General features: G+C 42.4%; 1 protein-coding gene across 6 annotated transcripts in view; it reads left to right on the forward strand.

The window, feature by feature from the left end:
- PDE4DIP (phosphodiesterase 4D interacting protein) overlaps positions 1-21,968 on the forward strand; it is a 1,524,691-nt gene that overhangs the window by 1,290,922 nt on the left and 211,801 nt on the right. For all 6 annotated transcript variants that reach the window (XM_078686955.1, XM_078686929.1, XM_078686947.1 and 3 more), the window contains one exon: positions 3,232-3,363. In XM_078686955.1, coding sequence (XP_078543081.1) covers positions 3,232-3,363 — 132 coding nt within the window. The remainder of the gene's footprint in view (positions 1-3,231; positions 3,364-21,968) is intronic.

Genomic DNA, 21,968 nt, shown 5'->3' on the forward strand with positions numbered 1-21,968 from the left:
CACAAAAAGGCACAACAATGTGGTCCACTGCCCTGAATGCAGGGCAAAACCTTCCTTGATTCCTTGAGGCATAGTTAGTAGAGCCAAGGGGCTTGGCTTCGAATCTGAAGTGATGTTTTGGCCCTGTAGACTCCCCTACCCCTCAGGAGCATGCTTTTCAGTGGCCGACTCCCTCCCATCTCCAGAAAGGCAGCTGCTTCCTTTCAGGTTCATTTTTAATGGGAGATATCATCTCTGGTATGGCAGGCTTTTTGGACTTTGCGGAGGAGAAGCTCTGCTCACCTTAAGATACCTTTTCATAAAACAAATCTAAATGGAACTCATTTGCATAATCCATGCTTAACCTGAAAACGTGACAGGCGAGCGTCTATTTACGTGAGACACCCATGTGCAGTCTGTATCTGAACAAGAGGTGGATCGCCACCCAAACATGATTATGCAAACCATATCTCGCAAACCAAATGTTATGTTTGTAATCTGACAATATTATACACCTAAATGCACAATATCATTAAATGAAAACACACCCACACCAATAAAAAACGCTATATCCATAATTGGGTCATGGATAGTGTTAATGGTAATATTATACATAAGCTGACCTGAAAGCTATAATTACACCTAGGACAGCAAAGGTGAAGTCATGAACATTGTATTAGGTGTGAGTTATGATTTGCTTGGCTGTTGTGTGAGATTTGGATTGTAGAATGAGAGATCCCCACTCAACTAAATGGTCTTTTTAGCTGCTTGAGAGGTAAGCGGGAGGAAACAGTCACAATTAAATCTCCTTACAGTATAATTAATTTGGTTACACAATAGCTACTCCACAACTAGGATTGGGATTAGTTAGCCCTAAATTATAAATTCAGAAACAGATTGATAGAAATCAGCTTTAACATTATCTATAGAAATATTGGGCAAACATAACGAGTCCAAAACTCCAAAGAAATGGACTCTATATAACAAAAAGCATACAACCAGAGAAGTGATGATGATGCAAGTGATAAGGAAAATAATTGAACATTAAATTGCATCAATTAATTTTCAAAGGTAAGCATGAGCACGTTATCTCTTCCTACACTGCCTTACAAGGGACAGCCCTAAACTAAGAAGCATTGACTACAAATAAATAATAGAAAGATGTCAGATGTCAGAGTCTTCAGTAAAAGAAACTCCAACCAAGGGTCATGTAGCATGAATCCACACAAAGCAGAAGCAGAGGTGCGTACCGCATGAAGTCCTAAAATGGCTCTCTGACTCTCACTATGTTACAGCATAAGATATTAGTTGTGTTCTAGGTACATCACATGCTCATCTCCAGTAGCTTTCCACGATCCCGGCACAAATTGGATTTTGGCGCCACCTTTCCCACATCAATAAGTTGGTACGCCATTGATCCTTTGTCATTCTTCTCCTCCTCCACGGGAACTCGCCTTCTTGCTCGTTACCGTGTTTCTCCTTGCCAAGATCCATCTACTCATGCCCTGTTATCTAACTAAAACTAAAACCCTTCTTTCCAAACTAATGAGGGTTTATTCACACATGCAGTGGAAACAAAAATGCAAGTAGACACTTTCTACATTGAAGCTCAATTACAAAATAAATGTTAAACTTAAACATGAGCTTGTACTAAAACTATGCTTGAGGCCGCAAATTCATGTCAACTTAATGGTGCACAGGGTTACAAATACATGCACGTTTCTAAGCACATAAAAAACGCAATTTCCTAACGCATGATTACATTGCAACGATTACATAAATATGTAATTCCAAAATACACCAATTTTAAACTAATTTCTTGTTATATACATAAATGCTTAAACATTAGTCTGCACATACATCTCATACTATTAATTTTAATATGAAACACATAATGAACTTAGTTTTCTCTCAGCATATTAATATATAAGTATTGCAGCAAACTCTATTTCTAACCACTTAATATATAAAGTTCATTAGTTTTACATGGAGTACCTTAAATATGCAATACTCCATCATTTTTTTAGTACCATTAATCACACAGAATATATATGAGTGCTGACTGCACACGGATATAATGCACTCTTACAGTATCTTAGGATGGAATCAAAATAATGCTGCTCTAGAGCTAATCAATTTACACATATCAGTGTTATTTTGGTTTCAATGTACAATAAATTTCAGTGGCATTCTAAACACTTGTTAATGTGTTATAACCATCCTAACCATGAATTCATCATAACAATGAAGAATGTTTGTGTTTTTGATAATATATGTCTTGCATAATTCAACCAGTGTAGGCCTCCATCCATCACCATGCACAGCCTTTAGCCATGCACAGCGGGAACTGTTCATAGGCCTTATCATTAGCCTGACCATGCGACCAGCTCCCAACTCAAGTGGTCACAATACTGCTCCCTGCTTCCTGATGCAATAATGATGCAATACAATCTCAATAACTGCACCTTATCACAATAGCAACACACAGTATCAAGACTTTCAGAAATTAGCATAAAATAGTAGAAGATGAGGATAAACTCTTTTATCTGTTATCAAGATCAAGAAGTTGGTCGAAATGCGATTGGTTATTTGGTAATAGGCTTACACTAAACAAAAATAAAAATCACTGGAAATACCCCCTCCGTGCTGGTGCGATATAATATATATTTTCAAGAGTGTAATATGCTGTTATGCTCCCATTGTTGAGTGTGCAGAGGAGCCATGAGATCGTGAGAGGAAAAGTCATCCCTGAATAATACTAATAAAGAGCATACTGTTGTATATTGATTGTTCTTGTAATATGGCTGACAGTAGTCTTTAGCCCTTCCTTAGTGTTCTTACCTCCTTAGTCTCCCAGAATACCTGTGAGTGTTCTAACTTGTACCAGAGTGTTCTGTCAGTGTCAGTTGATGGTCTGGTCAGCTGGTGAGGTTTTGTACTCAGCTGTGTCTTGGAATAAATCTACATGTAATCAACTAGAAGTATCCTGTCATCTATCACCATCTTATATACAACACATACTATATCTATCTGTGTATCTAGGAGGAGACTTATTGAGCGCACACATATATTTCAGAGAGATCTCTTGGGGCTAAGCTGCAAATACACTCAGAGGGTCTGCAATGGATCCTGCATGCCATGTTGTTTCTGTGTGCAAAGTACATATAAACTAAGGTATTTAAGTAAAAACAGCATAACCAATTGAGCCTGAACACTTTTACCATTTCTTTATATATATTTACATAATTGCAGGCAATGACTTACTTGAAGAGCATCTCACTGAGATCCGGTACTTACGCAAGAAGCTGGAAGAATCCATCTGCACCAACAAACGGCTTGGAGAACAACTGGAACAACGTCTCAAGTCATCTATAAAGGAGAACGGTAACCTAAACTAAACTGTCGTATTTATGGAATACCTCATATGAATTAAGGACTTTTAGTCACTGGATAGTCAGTATTTATTATCTGGATAGGTAATAATGATATCCCCAGGGACAGGTTTACAAAAGAGTCAGGTTTAAAAATGGTGGTTCGGTTGCAGATGAAAACAATGGAAAGAATTTGGGATACCCCCAGTTTAGGTGGAGAGCATTTAAAATAAAAAGTATTACTGATTTACTAGTGATAAGCGATTGAATGCTCATATGCTTTTTTGCTGGCTATTATTTTAATAAGGATTATTTTAAGTGAGTCCGGTTGGCCACCAAGGGATGGATGGACGGAGGAGTTGTCTGCCTCACTTGCAAGCCATTTTCACCAATCCTCTCCTGTAGACAATTTGAGAGCACTTTTGCCAAAAAAAACATGCCTCGGGTGCCACAATGTCAAGTTGGGAATTGTTTCCATACATACCAACATTTTGAAATAATAATGGGATATTTTGGAAAGAATTCTGGGGACTGTATTTTCCTCATAAATTTTCATTGAAGCAGAGACAATTTCAGACAGGAGACCGAAAAAATATAGCCGTTTTGGTTTAAAATGTCTGGAGTCTTCCTCCTGAATCGAGTCTGTTGGCATGTATGTGTTTCTGAAAAACAGAAACAAATCTACCCGACAGACAGCAGTTTTTTTTCCGCGGACGGGCGCAGATGGGCTTACCTGTTGGCGCGCCTTCGGCGCGCCCGCTGCGTGCATCTGCTGCACGTCCGGGCGGCGGTCGCCATTTAAGGCGGACAGGGAGGAAGGAGCAGGTGGGAGGCGGGAGCGGGGCGGCGAAGGAGCGTGGCCGCAGGAGGCAGCGGCGGGAAAACCGATGGGGTACAGAAGGCAAAAGGGGGATTAGAAGGAGGCACAACAATCCCCGTTGAAAGATACCATTTTTCAACAGCCTAAGGAGGAAGGTGGAGTCTCGCCCCAGGTTCTGCGGTTTTATCATTGTAACTAATGGTTTTCTCGACTTTGCTTGGTTTTGGGTGGGGGATGTGGGTAAAAGGGCATATGTTTGGTGACTTCTTGCCTTTGGGGTAACTGATTGCTCCATGTGTGGGTATTGCTGACACATTGTATTTCCAAAGAACTCGATTTATGACTTTAAAGGTTTTTTGTCTAAACTCAATCTTTTTCAAAATGGGGACAATAAAAGTGTTCCTGGGTACCTCGTATTATTTACAAAGATAATAAAATGAAGCATATTTGTGGAGACTTCCCATTGCAGCCACTGGACTCTAGGTTCTGGCCCCTACTACACCTGCGTGACTGCGCAGACAGGAACCTGGTCAATAAAAATCACTCATATAGGCTTAGAGGCCCCAGAAAGGTAAGTTTCGGTAGATTGCACAGTTTTCAGGATAACAAATGTACGTACATTACACTTTCTCAGCTCCTGATCTTCTCTGTCTATAGTCCTCTGTATGAAAAAGGACCCCCTTGCCCACCCCTTATCTTTCTTGTTTGCTAGCTCTTGGTTGGAAAATAAGTCGGATCTTCCCAAGCTCCAAAAGCAGCCCTTTATATGATTGAGTCACGGGATCTGGTGGACAGGGCCATACAATCCTTCTGGATCAGTTTGTTTAAAGTTGTTACCTGGATCTGCTAGCTCTCAAACCACAAAAACAGTGGGCGAAAGGCCAAGAGATCAGAGAGGTAGGGCACCCCCACCTTTTCATGGACTGATAGGTTTGAGGTTCCCTGAGGCACACATAGAAGGCATTTCAGAAATCAATTTTGAACCACTTTAAGTTCTTCCTAGGGCGGTATAGCCCCAGATTTCACTACCATAGGAGACATTAGCGATGCACTTCGGCCGATAAACTTACAATATTGCCTCAAGCGGTCTCCTCCCTAATCTTGAAGCAAAGTTAAAAATGGCCGTATTGGCACGCACTAAGTCACCATTCCTTCTCTGTTTTAGTGGCCCCCATTTCATCTTGTCGTCTAACAGGAACCCCATATAGGAAAAGGCATCCGTGTATGGAATCTGGGAGGATCCCACCATAAAAGGGAAATGCTCTCTTGTGCGTAATCCTACCTGCATCACATAGGATTATGTTATATTTATCATCAAATCCAAATCCTCCATAAAGGAGACAAATGCATTACGTCAAATCTGCAACCCTCTTGTGGTCCGGGCCATGATGACTGCATTTTCCGTGTACAGCAAAATGGGCAGGCTCCTCTGACCCACCTGGGGATAGTGCACCTTAGTCTCCACTAAGACCCTCTCCAGTTTATTAATATATAGGTTAAACAAATAGAGGGACAAGATACACCCTTGTCAGACTCCTCTTTTTATACAAAACTGGTGGGAAATCTCCATGTCCTGATTGTATCGAACCTCGGCCTTGCTGTCTCTATGGAGGTCCTGCAAGAAATAGACAATATCACCATCCACTCCCATGGACAACATGGCTTGCCAAAACTTGGTTCTATTCACGTGATCAAATGCAGATGACAGATCCAAGAAGGCCAGGTGAATGGTGGCAGACCTAGCGACTGTGTACTTGTTAAGGATCAAAAATAAATGTAAACAATGGTCCCTGATCGATAGTCCGGGACGAAAACCATACAGGCCATCTGATATGATGTCAATATGTTCTGCCCAGCAGGTCAATCTATTTGAGAGTATATGCCCAACCACCTTGACCACCGACTTCAACAGGGAGATTGGCCTGTAGCAATAAGTGCTGTCTCTGTTACCCTTTTTAAATACAGGGACTATGGTAGATTTGGCTGAGGAGCCTGGAGGGCCTGTTTTAACGGCAGCGTTAATAACAGCTGTAAGAGTTGGTACCCAGAGATTCAGACCGGATTCGTAGCGGTCCAGTGGGATGCCATCAGGTACTGGCGCTTTATTGCTTGACAACCCAACGATACCCTCAATACCCTCTTCTTCTGAAAAAACCAAGGCAGATTTCCCTGCCATAAAACTAAGAGGTGTATTGTCCTGGGGGCACTGAAACATGTAGTCAAAATGGAGCACCCATTTATCCATTTATTTAGTCTTGCAGGATAAGTTCTGTCCAACGTAAGAATATACAAACAATTACAATAATGTATTTTAAGCCATTGCACATGGGCATTTCAATGAAATCAAGTTGCATTTGGTTAAAAGGACCCCCTGACCTCCCCACATGACTCATTGTGACCAGTGTTCTATTTCCTACATTTTGTTGTTGACAAAGCAATGTAGCTGTGACACAAAGCTTCTGCCACTGATCTGAACCTTGGGTTAAACCACGTCTGGCGAAAGAGACGCATCATAGCATCCCTCCCAACATGTGCAGTACCGTGATAGTATTTCACCTAAGGAGGAAGTAAAGTATCTGGTAATACAGGTCTCCCATCAGTGCACACACACACCTCATCTTCTTGCCTTCAAATGCATCTGGTACCTCATCCTGTAAAACTTTCACTTCCTCCTATGTATCTACAGTGGATAACAACAGTTTTCGATCTGTGACATCAGTGTTCTCTCTCAGGGGATCTCCATTGAAGGCTTAAGAATTTAGAGCACAATAGCGTGCAGTCTTATCTGCATAGCAGTTTCCTACTGTGATATAATAATTGCCTTGCCGGTGGGCAGCAAACTTCACTGCAATTTGAGCATGCAGTTGTTGTGACAGCAAGAGGTTTCTCACATTCCATTACTTATTGATATGTGACCCTGATGTGGTCATGAAGCCCTCTGTGACCACAATTGCCCAAAGTCATGTGCAACACCAAATACGTACAGACTTTCGGTGAAGATGGTAACTGGCAATTGGTCAGAAATGTTACAGGCTTTCGCCAAGGTTACCAGCTCAGCCACCTGAGCAGAAAACCCACCTTGCAACCATGAAGTTTCAATCACACCCTCCACTGTGCTTATGCAGCTTTTAGTTTTCCTTCTGCATCTCGCAAACAAGATCCATCAACAAACAGCCCATGATCTGCTTCCGGCAAAGGGTTGTCAAGGCAATCTTTCCTTGGTTTTGTACACAGCTCTGTCTCGTCCAGGCAATGATGATCAGCCTCATCAATCACAACCACATTTCGAGGAAGGGGGCATCAAAGTTGCAGGATTCAGACTCATGCATCTCATCAAAGTCACATTCTCAGCTCCCAAGAATATCTGCTCATAACTTGTTAGGCGCTGATTGTGCGATGTTGTGTTCAAGTATGAGTAAGCAAGACCTCAACTGAGTGTGACACATTCACCCTAAGTGGATGTCCTATCACAGTGCTCTCTCTCTGCTCCAAACTCACACATGTTGCAGCGACAGATTTCAAACATCCGAGCAATGCCGCGGCAACCAGGTCAAGAGTTGCCAAAAAATATACAGATCTGCGTGCAATATCATGCAACTGAGGTAGTACTGACAATGCACAGCCCTCGCGCCCACTCTAAAGCAGATCAAAGCTCTTGTAATAAGACATTCCCAAAGCTCAGCAAAGACTTTCTCGTGCATGCAATCATCGTCCCAGGGTACTGATTCTGACATGTCTTTGTGCGTCAGCCTTTGAAGAGGTTTGGCTGTCAGAGAAAAAATGGGAATCCATTGTCGACAATAGCCAACCATTCCCAGAAACATGCAAACTTCCTTTTGAGTACTTGGCGGACTCATGTTCAGAATTACAGTGATCTTTTCTTCAAACACTTTTCTTGCTCCTTTCTCAATAGGATATCCAAGATACAGAACATTTGTCTTGTAAAAGTGCAATTTGGATGGTGACTTCTTATCTCCATTCACAGCCAAATGATGCAGTAAAGCAATGGTATCACGTGTGCAAGCCTCCTGAGTACTTGACGCTACTAACAAGTTGTCAATGTACTGGATGAGAACAGAATGATTAGGCATCTCCAAAGACTCCAAATTGTTCTTTAAAATCTGATTAAATATTTACGTGCGTTCAGTAAACCCTTATGGAACTCACCACCATGCCAAAACACGACTGTCGAACTGAAAGCAAAAAGATATTGACTGTCCTCATGTAATGGAATAGAAAAGAAAGTTTGACACAAATCAATTACCGAGAGCAACTCAGCTCTACATGGAATTTGAAGCAATATCAGAGTTGGATTCAGTACCATGGGACAACATGAGACTACAGTCTAATTAATTTTGCTCAAATTCTGAACTATGCGGTATTTACAGTTCGGTTTCTGCAAACCCATAATAGGAGAGTTACGTGCTCTCCCCATTATTTCTTTCAGGATTCCTTGCTCAATTATCAAATCAATTAAAAGAGTAATCTCTGCAATGGTTTGAGGACTCAAATTGTATTGAAGGATTTGTGCGGGATTTGTGCGAATTCAGCATTAGACATCACAGTAATTTTTACTGGAGCCAAACCTTTGATCAGACCAATATCTTTTCCTGTAAAGTCCCAAAGTTCTGCAAATATGGTGTGTCTCAATTCTAAAGGCAGATCATCTTTGGTTAGCAAGGGGACGAATCTTTCAATTTCAGAATTCTATTTATTCAATTTAAAAACAGCACCTTCATCTTTTGTGTGAATTTCAATTCCCCTTGAAGTATAGTAAATTGAGCAATTGAATTTACAGAATAAGTTCCATCCCAGTACGTTTACTGGACTTGAATCACACACGAAAAATGTGTGTACTTCCTCAAAATACCCTATTTTTACAGTTACAGGTTTCGTTACCGGGCTTGACATTTGTCAGTTTGCTACTCCTAGTACATGGATTCTTTCTCCCAAGAGGGATAGGTTTGGAACTTCCGCTGTTCTCACAGTGGCACCAGTATTGACAAGAAATTAGATAGGAGTTCCATTTACCTTATCATCTTTTAGGGACCACTCTAAGGATTTGCCAATCACGCACTCCCCCTCTCAGGCACCTTCATTGTTACAGGTCTGAGTCTGCATCATCTATTTGGCTCAAAGAGTATGCTGCAACACATTCTGATTTACATGGGATTCTGCATCTGTATAAAGTCCTTTGTTCGAATTGTGTTTCTGGACCTGAACCTTTATTTGGGCATCTGGGCTCGGGCATATATTGAATTTGATTTCTTTGTCTTTGAAACTGTTGTCTGTACCATAGCAACTCCCTGTTGTGGTGCATTTCTAATATTCTGAACCTGTCCCCCATTTCCTTGATGAATTAGATTAAATCAACATTTGCACTTCCAATGCCACACACGTGACACAGATTTGTTTTCTTGAACTCAACACTTTGACCTCTACCTAGGGGCTGCATACTCTGCTTTTGTCCTCCACTTACCCCTTGCATCTTTGGAGCTTGCTGATTACCTCCCTGCACAACAAATATGAGATTAACACCTGTTTCATCTCGACCCTTCTGAACTACTTTCATTTGGGCAATCATTAATTTCTCAATGAGCTTCATGTGTTTTATTTCAATTTTGTCTCCACAATATTTTGCATAATGGAGAATTTCATCTACAAGCATACTGTGCCTACAAATTAAATGGTGCTGGATCATGCTGCTAATCTCAGGTATCAGTCTATACACAAACTGATAAACAAAATGGCCCAAATCGTTTTCGGAAACATTCTCAATCCCACTGTACTGCTTGAATGCCTGCAATAACCTCTCATAGTAAGCAGGAACTATTTCCTTCAATTCTTGAATCGTCCTGTCAACATTTCCCCAATCGATATCTTTATGAGAAATTTTCTTTTTCAAATAGGTAATGGCTTAGTTATATTTCTTCATCACCTCAGGAGATGGTGAGCATTCATTGCTGGTTCTGTTTCAGGCTATTCAACAGCAATTGTACACTCTGCCCGCAAATCATTTTGGACCACAATATCAAATAAGGTATCTAAATTCTTTAACCAAACCTTTAAAACATTCACTAACTTGTTTGTACCATTCAACAGTATTTTTTTCAATTTCTGGAAATCATTTGTAAAGGAGAATATGTCTGGTCTAGTCCAAGGGGCATGCGCATAGTATACCCTCCTCCAGGTACCTCTCTCATAGGGAGCATCCTCACTCCCTCACCCCCATCCTCTTCGATGACTGGGAACAGGTGCATGGTAAAAACAAATTGATTCCTTCTTCTTATCCGATCGACCTTCCCATTTTTCCAGCTCTCCTCATTTCTTAATGATAGCCAGTAATTCTCTAACCTGTAGACTCATTCCTAAAAGTCTCATGTTTTTGATGTCCCTGTCACTGAAGTCTATTCTATAGTAAGTAAGTAAGTAAGTAAGTAAGTAAGTAAGTAAATAAGTAAGTAATATTTATTATGCATGATTACTAAAAACCATTTGCATGAATATTCACTTTAAAAAATTTGTTTACACATCTCGAACAAGTTAAAACTCAGTAAAAATATTTTTATTATTTTCCCTTTTTCCCTTTTTTCCTTTTCCCTTTTAAAGAGAAAAAAATGGGCTACATGATGATCATTGTGCCAATTTTGCTGTGCAAAGTATTGTATAAAGTATATATATATTGCTTTGTTTTATGAGTCGTTATCGATTGTCTGGCTTCCTGGTTCCTGGTTGGTTGAGAGAGGGGTTTAGTGCATTTTCCGTAGAGTAATAGCATTGTCAGAGGTTAAAAAGTTGCTAAAGTGGCCTCTCTTGCTCCAATTTAGTGAGTTCAGGATCCTCTTGTGCCTGTTATTATTGTACACTCTTGTAACATTGTAGTGTGATAATGTTTGGGCCAGTCTCCTTTCAGCTGTGCTGAGAAACATTGTGAAACCGCAATTTATTTCGGTTCAGTTGTGTTAAACCAGACCTTTACTGCCTGCCTACCAGACTAAATGCCTTTTTATTTGAAGATGGGGCAAAGCAATGCATTCCTAATGTCCAGTAGGCTTGTACAGATGCAGATTATGTGCACCAGATCCCCAATTATGTTCCCGGAAAGGCGGCAGGTGTGCTCTTCAGGTTTCCTTTTCCAGGGGGTAAGTACAGGAGTTTCGGAAGAATGCTCAGGCAACATCTTAAAAATGTCTCCTTCATCATGATTTGGAACCCTGCACTCAAGTATGGTTGTTGTCATGTGCCCCGTTTGCCAGCGTTGCTTCGTCTTTGATGGGAGATATGGCTTTTGTAGCTTTAGTTACTGCTTTTTTAATGCTCTGGTGGGTTGCTGGAATATCCTACAAATTGGTTTAACTTACTTTTGATTAGGAGTCTGGAAGGTACTCTCTGGTGGGGGGAGTATCCCCAGTGTGACAGTTTAGCCCAGAGGTGTGAGTTTAGTTAACCCTGCTCAGCTCCCCTGATTTTGTGGCAGCTTTATATGAACACCTCCCTTCTAGCCATGGTTTGCTTCTGTAGACCAATTTCAAGCTAGATTTGGGCTGGGGAAGCATATTGTATTCTGTTGCAGGTTCTAGACAACGCCCATCCAGGTGCCAGTGCAGCTTTTTTTTCTAGTCGAGTTTATTGCCATTGTTTGGGTTGTGCTTAGGTTAACATGGAGAGGGTTTGTTTGTGAAAAGTCTTTGGTAGTATTAAGTAGATACTGTAATCCAATTGGCGTTCTGCTTATGAAGATCAAGTTGTCTGCATATAGAGTGTTTGTCGAGGAACATGTTTCCCAGTTTTGGGGCGTGTTATATGCTTTCCTCCAAATCTGCCGAGAGGTCAGCCATGAAGAGGTTAAAAGGAGAGGGGTCTAGGACACACCCTTGTTTTAGCCCTTTGGTGGTGTTTATGCACCTGGAGAGGTGTGTCCCAGCTCCTCACTTGATTTTAACCCAGTTGTCTGTATGTAATAGGATCAGCTGGTTTAGGAGGGCTAATGGAATGCCCCATTTTCTGCCATAATCTGTCATAATCTTGCACGGTCTACGTCAACAAATGGATCGCTATAGTCTATAAAGCATAGAAATAGTGGTTGTTTTGCCTCTTTAACTGCATCAGTCAGCAGTGACAGGGTCATGATGTTGGTAGTGGTTCCCATTTGTCTGCAGAAGCCTGTTTGAATTACTGGAATAATGGATTTTGATGAGGCCCAGGATGTATATTCTTCTAAAATTGCTTCAGCATAGTATTTAGCCTTGTAATCAATTAGGACAACAAGATGATAGTTGTTTGTGTTACCCTTGTCACCCTCCTTGTAAATGGGAACGATCGTGGAACCCTTCCAAGATTCCGAGATTATTTCTTTCTCCAGAGCCTCATTAAAGACTGGCACAAGGACTGTTAATCCAGTACTCTGGGTCATGTTTGTACAGGGTGGGTGGTATTCTGTTGGGGTCTGGAGCACCTTCTCACCTCCCTTTGGCTATTTGCCTCCTGATTTGCTGACCTGATATACTAAGCAGTTCTGTGTTACAGGAATGAGGTGCTTTCATACATGCTGCTTCTACTCCTTCTTTGGATATGATTTGGCTCTGTATAGTGCCTGAGAGAATATCTCCCTTTGGTTTAGCACAAGGACTCTTCCCTGGCCTTTCCACCTCCCTGTTGCAGACTGTTGATAGTGCTGGAGTTTTGGTTTGTGGGTCAGTCTGGTCCCTGAGTGTGTGTCATCACCTGTTTGGCATGGGGTACTTCACAGTTTTTTCCACCCCCGTGGACCTTACTGTTAAAGTGGAGCAGCATGTGTTTTGCCCCCTATGAAATGTGGGAGTTTATTCCTTGGTGACCTGGCCGCTGGAGGGTGTTGATTGCCTGTCACAAGCAGGCAGAAGTTTTGTTTTTTAAATCACGGAGACACCTTGCCCAGAGGGATTTGTTTTCTTGCCTTTTTCTACCACATTGTTCTTTTTCAGGGTTGCCTTTATTTTTCTTAGTTCTTGCAGGGCTGAGTTTTGTGGGTTCCTGCGGAGTTGCCTTAATATTTGGTTTATGGAACGTTTGAGTCTTCTGACCTCAGGAGTGATTATGTTTGATTAGTGGTTCCTTGCTGCTGCCCCTTTTTCTGTTACTACCTTGGTGGCATATGTGTCTCTGAGGGTCTTTGTGAAATTCTCTCATATGGTTAAAGGATGTGTTCCTGTTTCGAGTTGTTGACGGATGATTTTTGCATTTCTGTGAGCTTTGCTACTGAAGCAGAGCTACACTTAATCTACTTGTAGTGAGAGGCATATTCAATGACAATAGTTTTTCTGACCTGGTTTACATTTTTGATTTTGCTTTAAATGTTGCTTTCTGCCGTACGTGGTCACTTTGCTAATTTTTTCCCAATTGATAGAAGGAGACTTTATGAAATAGGAAGAGTGTAACAGATATATAGGCCAAATGAGAAGTAGTTGTTGGTTGAGATGTAGGTGTAGGAGGATTTTCCTCCTTGAAACAGCCGTTCAGGCCCCTCACATTGAGATGTTCTAAAGCTCATAGTAAGTAAATTGATGTTTTGGTTTGCCTATTTAGATGAATTGGTCCCTGGGTTGGGATTTCCCATTCCTCTGATAGGTCTCGAACCAGGTCCTCATCACTTGAGCTACCAAAAGATGAAGATTGAAACCCCTCATTGTATGATGTTCTCTGTATGACCTTGTTCCGAGATTCTGGTTAGTTTCTTTAATCAGTAATTTGGATCCTTTGAGCCTGTTCCTTGGGTGTAAGTAAGTATTTATGATTATTATTGAACATTCTTCTTCATTGAAGGTGGTTGTTGTTGTTACTGCTCACTTGGGCCAAATATGGTTGCCCCCAGTGATTTAAGGTTTCTTATTGTTGATATTGAGGCATAGATTGTCAGACGGCCCAATCGATGGCCATATCTGGCCCCTTTATTGACTGGACTTGTTGGGATGTGAACTGTTGTAATTCTATGACTTGTTCTTCCCAGGTTTCATAAAGAATAATAATATCAAAAGCCTTCACGTAGTCTAAAGCCTGTGGGTCTTTTTCCTTGCCGGTCATACAGTTTATATTCCAGATGCACATGTGGATCAGTTTTGTTTCTTTCAGCCTTCGGCTTGTCTGGGGGTTTGTATGTCATTGAGTGTGAGCGACCTTAATTGTTATTGTTATTGTTATTGTTATTGTTATTTTAATTTTATACCGCGCCTAATCACCTGCAGGTCTCTAAGCGCCAGGAAAGATGGTACAAGACAATAACACAACGGAATAGGAGCAGAGAGCCACACTAAACTATACCATGCTCAGGCTTCTCCTGAACAATAGCGTTTTTAGGCTCTTTCTAAATCTTAGGAGGTTTCCTTCCTCACGCAGTCCTCCGGGCAAGCTGTTCCACAGCTGGGGAACCAACACTGAGAAGGCTCTCCCTCCCTTCGTCGCTAGCCTATAGCTATATATATTCTCACCGGACAGTACAGCTGCAGGCGCTCTTTAATGTAGGCTGGAGCCTTACCATAGATTGCCTTATGAGCTGTGCACAGACTCTTAAATTCCACTCTTTCTTTAATTGGAAGCCAATGTAGGCTATGTAATAAAGGAGTGGCTTTAGACCTCCTCGGGAGTCTAAAGATCAATCGGGCAGCGTCATTCATTAAGACCTGAAGCCTGTTGGTAAGAGTTTTGGGTAGGCCAAGATAGAGAGCATTCCCATAATCAATTCTGGAAATGATGGTGGCAGCCACTATTGATCGCATCATGGACTGTGAGAGGATAGGGGATAGCTTCCGCAGTTGCCGAATGATATTTGTACAGCTGCCCACAACCGACGAGATCTGAGGAGCCATCGACAGATCACCGTCCAGCCTAATCCCCAAGCTTTTTACAGCCAGGCTAGGTTTTGGGGCCGGGCCCAACTCCATAGGCCAGTAGAGATCACTCCACGGTGAAGAAGTGGCTGGGATAACTAAGATCTCAGTTTTGTCAGGGTTGACTTTTAAAAGGTTATCCGTCATCCATTGCACCGTGAACCTCAAGATGTTCTGGGATTGGAGTTGCGCAGCCGTAGTGTCGTTTATACTTAACAGCAACTGCGTATCATCCGCGTAGTTAAAGACTTTACAGTCCATCGCAGCCAGCGAAGCAATCAGTGGTTGCAGGTATAGATTAAATAGAAGCGGGGACAGGGCAGACCCCTGCGGTACCCCACACTCTAAAATCCCCATCTCAGATGTTTCATCCCCCAGTTGTATCTTTTGGGTCCTTCCTGTAAGGAAGGATTTCAACCATTGAAAAGCCAAGCCCTTAATCCCAAAGTTCTTTAATCTATCTAAGAGCAAAATGTGGCTGACCGTATCGAACGCCGCTGATAGATCTAACAAAATCAGGGCGCTCGCTTTCTTACAGTCAGCCCTGCCTCTTAGTTCGTCCAGCACCGAGAGCATCACCAACTCGGTGCTGTGATGGGCTCAAAAACCTGCCTGTCGATCATGGAGTAGGTGGTAAGATTCCAGATAACACGACAGGGACTGTAGAACATGCTGCTCAAGGATTTTTGAGAGAAAGGGCAGCTGGGAGATGGGTCTGTAGTTCTTTAACACTGCAGGATCCGACCCCGGTTTTTTCAGTAAGGGTCTTACCCGCGCCTCCTTAAGTTCAGTCGGCAGATATCCCGTGTCTAGCGATCTATTGAGGAGAGAGATGATACAATCCTCTAATAGAGGGCGCGCGACGCGAAAGATCTCAGGTGGACATGGGTCAGATGGGGAGCCAGATTTAATTTTACCCATCAGCTGTTCCAAGATTAGTGCATCCATCTCTGGGAACACTTCAAGAGAGCAATTGTCCGGGAAAGGTGGCTCCAGCTGATATTGGCTGTTTCTGGCAATATCTCCTTCTGGCAATATCTCCTTTTGTTCATGCCTCTTTCATGATCTTTCTGGTTGTCTCATTTGTTGCCCAGGTGGTTTTAGTTAACTCCGGGCCCTTCAGGTTGTCAAGCTGGATAAACTCAATTGATAATAGGTTGGTTGAACATAAGTTGTTCAGATTTTTCACTGTTTGTATATTGTCCTGGTTTAAAATATCTCCTTTCCCTCTTGATTTGTAGTCTAGTAAGAATATAATGGTGCCAGTTGTTCTTGGGTCATTTGCTGGCACTCCTCCTAGTTGGATTGAAGCGGATTGTGTTGGCCATTGAGGCACAGTGTTGCAGGTAGAAATACTGGAGAGTTGGTGAATGACTGACTACTGGTGTGGTTGTTTTTGGTTTTTGGGGGATCCATTCTACCCCTTTGGGCTGAGGCTCTTGTTGAGCCCTGTATTTTGGTTGCCAGGGTGACAAATGACCCATTTGTTGTTGCGGGGGAAGTTTGCTTTCTCAGTTAGTTGGGCGTTCATGCTTTGCTATGTTTGTGTCTGGGTTGTTACTGTCACAGATCATGGTGGTTGATGATGAACCCATCTATGATATCTTGAAGGGTGTGGATCACATTTTCAGGGACAGATTCGGAGAATTAAAGGGGTAGCCCATAAGATTGAGTTGAGAGAGGGGTCCATTCCTGAGCAACATAAGGTGAGGAAAGTCCCTGTAGTGGCATGTGACGAAGTAATAAACCTTATTGAGGAGATGTTGGATCAGGAGATCATAGAACTGGTGGAGGCATCTAGCTGGATTTTGCCTGTAGTACTCACTAAGAAGGCTGATGGGCATCTCAGGTTTTGTGTTGACTGAAGGTCCCTCAATCACAATGTAATATCAGACACATATCCTCTTTCCAATATCGATGAGATGGTTTTGATGTTGAAGGGTGGTAAGTACTTCTCGAAGTTAGATCTCAAAAGTGCTTACCACCAGATTAAATTACATAAAGATTCCAGATCCCTGACTGCATTTATCACGTTGGAAGGAGCCTTTCAGTTCACTCACATGCCATTTGGGTTATCATCCGCTGCAAGTGTGTTTTAATGCATCGTAAATGAGGGATCCAAAGGAATATATAATATATATTTTTTTCGATATGATATATTGCTCTTCAGTGACACAGTGGAACAACACATTTTAGTTTTGAGGCAAGCCCTATGGAGGATAGTGGAATCGTTTTGATGCTCAGGAGAGAAAAGTGTGATTTTTTTAAACAAGAAGTTGAGTAGTTAGGTTACACTATTACATCTAAAGGAGTGAAACCCAAGGCAAATTTATTGTAAGCAATCAAGGTATCTCCTGCGCCTTGCAATAGGGATCAACTAAGATCCTTTGTCGGTCTTGTTGAGTATTATTCTAAATATGTGAGAGGGTTTGCTGCCGAGACTAAAGGTTTGAAGGTCCTCCTGAGGAAAGGACATGTTCTTAGGTAGGAAAGTGCCCAGGGAAGAGTTTTGAAGGAATAAAGAGAGACATATGTGAAGTTGGTGTCTTTTCCCCTTTTGACATAACTCTCAGGTCTATTCTGATGGTTGACACCAGTGCTACAGGTTTGGGGCAGTTTTGTCCCAAAAGCATGGCAGGGCAGAACACAATCAATCAATCAATCAGCAAATTTGTAGAGCGGGCTACTCACCTGCTAGGGTCTCAAGGCGCTGGGGGGAGTGGGAGTCGCTACTGCTCGAACAGCCAGGTCTTGAGTTGTTTCCTGAAGGCGAGATGATCCTGGGTCAGCCTTAGGTGGGTGGGGAGGGAGTTCCATGTCTTGGCCGCCAGGTAGGAGAAGGATCTTCCTCCGGCAGTGAATCTGCGAATTCGTGGGACGGTGGCGAGGGTGAGGCTGGCGGATCGAAGCTGGCTGGTGGGTGTGTAGAATGCGAGGCGACTGTTGAGGTATTTGGGGCCCATGTCGTGGAGAGCCTTGTGTGCGTGGGTGAGGAGTCTGAACGTGATCCTCTTGTTGACGGGGAGCCAGTGCAGGTCTTTCAGATGTGCAGGGATGTGGCTGTGACGGGGGATGTCCGGGATGAGCCGTGCAGAGGCGTTCTGTATGCGCTGGAGTCTTTTCTGGAGTTTGGCTATGGTTCCAGCGTAGAGGGTGTTCCCGTAGTCTAGTCGGCTAGTGAGGAGGGCCTGGTTGCCCGTCTTCCTGCTTTCGGTGGGGATCCACCGGAAGGTCTTTCGGAGCATGCGCACGGTGTTACAAGCAGGATGACGACACTGCATTGACTTGCTTGGACATCGTGAGGGAGGAGTCCAGGATGAAGCCCAGGTTGCGAGCATGGTCCGTTGGCTTGGGGGTGGTGCCCAGTGCAGGGGGCCACCAGGAGTCGTCCCAGGCAGAGGGAGATGGTCCCAGGACGAGGATAATTGTTGCATTTGCTTCGAGAACCCTTTCCATTTAAGAGAGGAATTATTCCGTTATTGAGAGAGAGACCTTGGCTGCTGCATAGGCAGTAGAGATCTTTCGAACGTATGTGTGGGGTGTGGAGTTAATGCTGAGGTGAGATCCCAAACCACTCATTATAGTACTCCTTCCAGATGGGGCAGGCAAAGGATCTGCAAGGCTAGCCCGATTTGCAGCAAGACTTCAGGAATATAGGTATGATGTTGAGTATTTTCTTGGGTAGAGGAATAATCAAGCTGACTGTCGGTCTAGGTTACTGCTGCAGAAAGAGTTGAGTGATACTCAAGAAGATGTTGCAGTTGCGTCTGTCTTAAATGCTGTAGAATCTGCTGACTGTGCCTTTTCAGCTGAGGAATGGGATTGTGAAATGGAAAAGGATCATGTGTTAAAGGAAGTGATAAATGTAGTAAAATCGAAAGTGAGGACGGTGAGTTGCGTATTATTGTCTGTATGTCCCTTCATCAAGTTAATTGACAAATTGAGTATATGTGGACATAGTCTACTAAAGAGAGGTGAGAGGTTCATACCTCCTTTTGGGTTGAGGTCAAAGTTGATACAAAATGTCCCATAAAGGACATGTAGGTCAAACCATGACACAAAAGAGACTTACTGGTCGGGTCTCAACAGGCAAGTGTCCGAATCGGTTGTGAATTGTCTGGTATGCAAAGACGGTCAAAAAAGGTTGAGAGTGGGTGCCCAATACAAAGCGGGACACATTGAGGTTTCTACTACTGCTCGGCACACTGTATGTGTGGACTTAATTGGTCCAATGAATGATCTGCATAGTGAATTTAGATTTGCATTGGTGTTAGTTGATGTATTTTCAAGGTGGATCTGTGTGAAATTCATGAAAGAAATCTCCACCTGAAGTACTATCCAGTGTTTGAACACCATTTTCAAGGAGAAAGGAGTTCCCTCTGTAATCATTGTAGATAAAGGTACGCAACTTATTTCAAATGAGATGGTGAGGTTTTTTAAGAGAACGTGGCATTTCTCAACACCGTACTGCTTTCTATAATCCCCAGGAAATGGTATTGTAGAAAGAGTCAAGAGGTTGGTGAAAGGAATGTGTTATCCAGATGGCTGTAGAGAGTGTAGAATGTGTGGAGAAACAAGTTCAAGATATAGTCTGGGCATATCGCACCACTGTGCAAGAAGCAACTTCAAAATCCCTGTTTGAAGTCATGAAGGGTAGGTTACCTGGCTCTAAAATGGTACCAGATTGTGCAGCAAACTTGACAAAGAGTGTGGTTTCCCTGTTACCGAGGGTGTGAGTCATAATTTGAAAGTTGGTGATTGGGTAAATATCAAGTCGGGGAGGTTTGTGAAAGGATTGTCAAAATTTCGAGGTCCATACAAAATCAAACCAGTTTATAGCTTTCATGTGTTGTTTGAGAAATGTGAGAGGTGGAATCAGCACAGAGTGGCTTTGTATCAGAAGGGAGGTGAGTGCAGAGATGAGAATGATGACAGAAGAAGTGGCTTTATGTTAATGGGTGATGGTGATTGTGTAAATTCTCATCTGGTGCCTTCGGACACCGAAGGTGTTGATGTGTAGAGCAGGATTGTTATGGAACGTTGTTCCTCTGCTTGTATGAATTCCCTCAATGGACCTTCACATGTTCAAGGTCTTACCAGTGAGAAGAGATCTGCTAGGGAATGCAGGCCCCCCACCTTTTTGAAGGATTATGTACAATCTGATGTTTGATATGTGTAGCGTTGTTAATAATTTTTCTGTTTTCAGATTGTGGTTGTTATTGTTGATTACTATTTTTTTTTCTTTTCCTTTTTGTTTCTTTAGAAGGAGAGGGGATGTGTTATATACTGTTTATATGCATTGGGTTTTTCCCAGTGACTCTGTAACCCTGTTATGGAATTTCACGTGCCCGTGGAGTTCTGTCTATTGTTGAAGTTTGAATTCTATTTAGTGACTGTTGTTCTTGCCAGCTTTGGAGGTGGTCAAAACTGCTACCCACTACATTAAAGCCGCAGAAAACATTACCTGGGTGACGACTCATCACTATTATGTACTGCACTATACAATTACAGCATTATCACATCTAAACCAAATCTCCTGAAGAAATTCAGTCAAACTAAGATCATGCAAACCAATAATTCCTTTAAAGCTATGCAGAATAATAACAATAATATTTGCTGTCCGGAGATCTCTCTGTTAGAATTCCCATCCCTCATTAATACCCCAATTGAAATGCACAGTCAATTGTTGGGGACACATCATGGAGAGAAAGGAACAGGATTTAGCTAAAGTAAGGTATATCAAACTTTTTAAAGGAATGAATACATCAATCTCAGACATTTGAGATTCGAGTGAGCAGGATAATCAAATCAATTATTTTGATTGCCTGTAATTACCAAAGCTCTGGAAAAGTTCAGGAAGGGACATGAGCCATAGCAGCTCAAAGGTTCTCTCCCATGTGGGAAAGAAGTTTGGGAATAGCGCACACAGCGTATGAATCAGCTAAAGGAAATCCAATGGTGTCCACAAGGAAGTTCAAAAAAGTTAGAAGTGAATAATGTCTCTCTTAGTCTGTTGAGAAAGAACATCAATCTGTCTTCTTTCTGTCACATATAATCCTCAAGTCCCGAGGTGACACCTCCTGGGTCACCTCATCGGTCAGACCACTCAGTCCATTGGTCAGTCATATAGGGTGATTGTCTTGCAGCATAAGGAAGACTCATATCTTTACCAAAAAGATGATGATCATCGCATAAGCTGTTGATTCATCTAGTATATAACTTCCAAACAATGGTCCTTTTGCAAAAGCACATCAGTGAAAAGGACAGTTTTTCATAGCAGATGATCCCAAAGTAGCGAAAAGACTGCGACAACAACAGCACCCATGGGCAACTGGAAGGACAAGCACCCTGATGCCCTAAAGGCCTGAGGAATCTGCCCTCAGTTGAACCCAGGACCAGTGGGTCTCTTCAAGGACTGCTGCTGGGTTAAAGACTCAGGTTTCTCCCACTCTGAGCTTTTCCACAGCAGCAAATCCGATTCAGTGGGACCTTGCAGAAAACGTATCTCGTCTTGTGGAACCCTCTTTGGCTATATCCTGCAACCTTGCCACATGAAAAAAAGATGAGCTCCAAACAAGTGACACCAAGAGTAGAAACCTTCACTAGGTGAAAACGAGTAAAGTAACTGATTGGCGAGGAATCTCTTGCGGGTTCTATATTAAACTTTTTCCTGTTTCGACCATTCACACCAAAAATCAGCAGCTTTACCAAGACCTCGTCCAGCAGCTGCCTGGCTCTGTGGAGCCCTTTTCAGCCACAGCCTGCTGCCTGGCCCTGATGTGGATTGTTGACTTTCATTTCAGAGACTAAGTCCAAAGGTTAAACCTCAGACCGGTTGAACCTGGTTTTTGCATCCGACTCGCCGTCCATCACGGTTGGCCTTAATTTTTGTCTAAATTCCGACTTAATTTTTTTTGGTTTTATTTTCACATTTAA

This window comes from Lissotriton helveticus, chromosome 1_1 (genome assembly GCF_964261635.1).
Source record: "Lissotriton helveticus chromosome 1_1, aLisHel1.1, whole genome shotgun sequence".
Taxonomy (NCBI): Eukaryota; Metazoa; Chordata; class Amphibia; order Caudata; family Salamandridae; genus Lissotriton; species Lissotriton helveticus.